Below are 4,448 nucleotides of genomic sequence, written 5' to 3'. Positions count from 1 at the left end.
TTAAATCCTTTTGATAAAAGTTTTTTGGATTTTCAATGTGTGTGTGAATGTTTGTTCATTTCTAGGCTGTGAAATCTGGGGAACTCAAAGCTTATGACTGGGGAAGCAAGGCTGCAAATATGGCTCACTACAACCAGGTAGATACTTTTCATGGATCTGTTTAAAATTTTTGAGTGTCACAAAAACAAATCTTTGGGCACTCATTCAAGGTGCTCCGTTTATATTGTGTTCTAAATGGTGTTGTCCAGTAACCAGGCTGGAGATTCTTTTCAAAAATAAAGAAATAAACCACAAGCTTCTCCCCCTCCAAAACAAACAAACAACAACAACAAAAAAACAACCACCAAACCCACAATCAAGAAACACAGAGCCATAGAGCTCTGAGGTTGTCCTAAATCATTATGGAGTCCATGCTCCAATATGAAGTTGTGGTGGCAAGCGTTTCTTGAAGGTCATCCTTTTGTTAAGATTTAATTAAGATTCTGCCTACATCATGAAATCCCAGTGTACTTCTCACAAGAAGGGACATACTGTAAGTTCATTTGTATTGCTTGTCCTCAGCTTCTTAATCTTCAGTTGTGTTTGTTTCTGAATTGCTATGTATAGTACTAAAAATATTTCGCCACTTGTCATTTTAGTGACTGAAAAATACTGCAGTATTGTACTTCCAGAGGAGCTATCACTTTTGGTGTCTGATTCAAGTTTAGAAATTCTTGAATGAAATAGGCAGTGAGAAGTCTCAGAAGTCTCAGTCTCAGTGTTACCTTCCTGGCTTGCAGGCTCTCCAAGCTACATTTTTACTGCTGTGCATAATATAATATTGCAGAACACTTTGGAATTACCTTTTTTCTTGAAAGTCAGGATTCCATCTACATCTCTGGCCGTCCAAAAACAAAAGAGAAAGTCAGAATCTGACATATCTTTACAGTTACTAGTATTATGCTGCAGTTTAGTACTGCAGTTTAGTACTGCCCTAGAGACTTGTTCTTTCTAATGCTTTTGTTTCTATTTTTTGTCCCTCAGTCTACTCCCCCTTTCTACAAAGTAAAAGAGATGACTGTACCAACTGCTGTATGGACTGGTGGACAGGACTTGCTGGCAGACCCAAAGGATGTTGCCATGCTGCTAACTCAGATCACAAACTTGGTTTACCACAAACACATTCCAGAATGGGAACACTTGGATTTCATCTGGGGCCTTGATGCACCTCACCGCATGTATAATGAAATGATTAACATGATGAGGAAGTATTTGTAAACCAGCATTGTATTTCAGAGTATTAGTTCACCAGAAATTCACCTTTCTGGAGCATTTGCTTTTCTGGCAATAACGCTACATTGCTTATTTATGTTGTGTTTTTAAAATGCCAGCAATGACTACTGAATGGGATTCATATTTGATTTTTTTTTTCCTCAGTATTATTTTTCTCTCTTGCAAAAATCCTCATTCTAACCTGCTGATTTTGCACACAGTGGTACAAGATCAAAAAACAAGCAGTGTAACTTTGCACACATCTTGTGTATAGATTTAGTTATGTCTAAAGATAAAATAATCCACTGAGTACCAGAGAACTTGAGAATTTAGAAGTGTTTTGCTCTGTGTAAAACGCTGCCACTTCTTACTACATTGCCATTTCTGAGTACCTTTCAGAAGTACTCCTTGTACTGCAGCGACCCCATTTGATGCTGGTACTTCAAAAAGCACTTAGTGACTTCCTGATGTGTTATTTTAGCCATTATTCAGAAGTTAGCTACATCAGATGACTTCCTTTTTCAATATTGCCAAGAAGAATTGTCTTGAAGTCATAGAAGATCACCACTGTCAATTGGAAATCAAGAAAAATGCACTAATCACACAGCATCACTGAAGGTTTCCATGTTCCACGTAATAGCTATGGATAAGGATTGTTACTTGCCCTTGCTGATTCCTAGAACAGAAGAAGCAGTTAAAAGGAATAATAAAAAAAACACCACTTTTATCTTTGTGAATAGGTTGTGACTTACTAAGAGAATGACATAAAACATTTGTGTTTTATTTGCACTGACCACTAGAAAACTCTCCCCCTGCCACTATACTTCTGGTCAGGGAAGGGCCAATGTATTAATTCTATATGTTGAGCAACTTATTTTGCACGGACTCTTCTCCCTAATCATCTGCAGCTTTGAAAGTCTGTTTACTTTTTAGCTGGTTGTATGGTGCTTGCCACCATTGTGTTCAGGAACTATAAAATAGGCTGGTGAAGCCTGGCAGTATTTATGTCAATTTCCAGTTGTCTGTTTCTACATCACAATGGGGCTAAGCCCCCCTTCAGTGGGGGCAGAGAATTCACATTTGCTTTAGAGGCCTGACTGTGGAGCTATAATTGTCTCTGGTATAGGTGCCTTGCTCTTTCCATTGACTATGCAGAGAACTTTGGTTCCTCTGAATTTCATGCCTAATGGAGATGTATGAACAATCATCAGTTCATACTGACATGAGTCATGTTACCTCAGTCCAGATGGTAATTTCTGTGCCATAGTTGGAGTTTGTTCCAGATCTCTGTAATCCTAAGAGAAAGAACTGCCTTTTGTATATGGTATAGAAAATAGTACACTTTAAACTGAGGCAGCCTTCTTTTTTTTTAATTTGGAAAAAGGAAACCACACAAGAAGCCATAAATTAGGGTTTGTTTTGTTTTGTTTTTTTACTCCTAATTCAGTCTCAGGGAGTCAGGCTTTGTTTAAAGAAAAAAGTGGTTTGTGGTATTTCAGTTGTGATTCCTAGCAGGACCTTTAAGTTTGCTTCGTATTTGTAGCAGCTACATTTGCTTCACACTGATGTGCTGAAAGAAAGACTGTAGGAATCCCAATTGACTAACTCTGCAGCTGTGATGGTATGATGGCAAGAGCAATGTGTGTTACGTTCATTAAACTTGAGATATTTCAATAAATGTGAGAGACCTACTCAGAGTTCGGAGTGATGTGATCTGTTTGACTTCTTGTTTCATGTATGCATGTGGACCTTTGTGGCAGAGAATGCAGAGAGCCAAGTCTATTCTCACAACTATTCATTCATAAAACAAGTACAATAAAAGAGTAGAACTTCCATTTTACTTTTGTCATCAGAGGGGCTTTGCCTAAACATAAAGGGCCATTTATATTGTTTCAGAAGACTTTTCTGAGACTTTTAGATAAAGTACAAACTATAAATAACTGCTCAACTGCTTAGTTGTTCCCTAAGCCTGCAGGTTAAGAGTTTCTTTTAAAATACCGACGTGGTAAAAAGCTTCTTGTATCACATTCTTAAACCTTGGGTAATTAGATTGCTTAACTGAGTGTCTGGTAATCTCATAAATAGCATGCAACCACATTATACAACAGGGAACTAATCTTTCTCTTGGTGAATTTGACGTGAATGCCAAGCATCAGTAATAAATAAGATCAGGCCATACCTTTCTGTCCATCCTGAATGCAGTAGATGTGCAGTCAAGATAGCAGGGTGTTTTAAATCCTGTGTTTTGCCAGCTTTGTTATTTGTTAGAATTCCTGTGTGCCTGGAAATAAAACCAGAATAATTGAAGTGAAATGGCTTTAAACAAAGCCATTCTGGACCTTCTCTCCTTTGCTGGAGCAGGGATGTCTGTGGAAATTGGGAGCTGCTGTGCTGTCCCCGGCCTGCTAGTTACAAGCATTGCATAAGACAAAGTTGGAGAAGCACTGTCAATGGAAAGAGACATGCAAGATAACACCGCTGAATGTGATGGAGAACAGCAATACTGAATGCTGCACTTTTTAAAGCAGATCTTGTGTACTTGATGCCTGTTCTACAGACCATTTTTTCTCATACAGTGATATTGAAGATTGGCTGAAACATAAGCTTCAAATAATACAAAAGCTGACAGAGAGCATAGGACACCTTCCACTGACATTTGGTGATGTGAGCCAACTACGGCAGGAAGCTGGAGACAGCGGTCCCTGTGCAGCTCATGGATCGTCAGACTCACTGACCTGTCTGTGTGTGAGCAGCATGCACAGTCCTGGGCTGCCGCTCCCCGATCTGCAGTACAGATGGGCACACAGGGGTTGGAACATTGGTACGGAAATATTCAGATTAGGAAAACCTGCTCGTTCTGTTAAGAAAAGTAGGCTGAGCTGAAGATTTTCATCCAGACAGGAAAGAAATGTGTGCAGGAGGGATCTTCAAGTATGCAGCACACCAGGAAGCCCGGTGTTAGGGGCTGCAGGAAGTAGTGGCTCTTGTCCCTTCTCTAGATTCACCTCCAGGATTTGACTCTCAATATACCAAAACACGAACAGTCTACAAGTTGAAAAAGACGTTAATAAGCGAAGCCCTTTCTTTCCAATTAACCTGCCGCATCTGTGACAAAGATCTACGCCTCCCAACTTCGTGAAGTCGCCGCCCCCTGCCGAGCGTTTTGCTGTCCCAGGAGCGCTTCCACAGGCGGGAGC

At 39.9% G+C, this 4,448-nt stretch overlaps 1 protein-coding gene across 1 annotated transcript in view; it reads left to right on the top strand.

Moving 5' to 3' along the window:
* LIPA (lipase A, lysosomal acid type) overlaps positions 1-2,948 on the top strand; it is a 13,664-nt gene extending 10,716 nt beyond the window's left edge. The window contains 2 exon segments of the mRNA XM_003208027.4: positions 66-137; positions 1,024-2,948. Coding sequence (XP_003208075.4) covers positions 66-137; positions 1,024-1,257 — 306 coding nt within the window. The 3' untranslated portion in view covers positions 1,258-2,948.
* Positions 2,949-4,448: the final 1,500 nt, after the last annotated feature.

Source organism: Meleagris gallopavo, chromosome 8 (assembly GCF_000146605.3).
Source record: "Meleagris gallopavo isolate NT-WF06-2002-E0010 breed Aviagen turkey brand Nicholas breeding stock chromosome 8, Turkey_5.1, whole genome shotgun sequence".
Taxonomy (NCBI): domain Eukaryota; kingdom Metazoa; phylum Chordata; class Aves; order Galliformes; family Phasianidae; genus Meleagris; species Meleagris gallopavo.
Note: the sequence above shows the minus strand (reverse complement) of the source record. Positions and strands in the feature narration are given on the sequence as shown.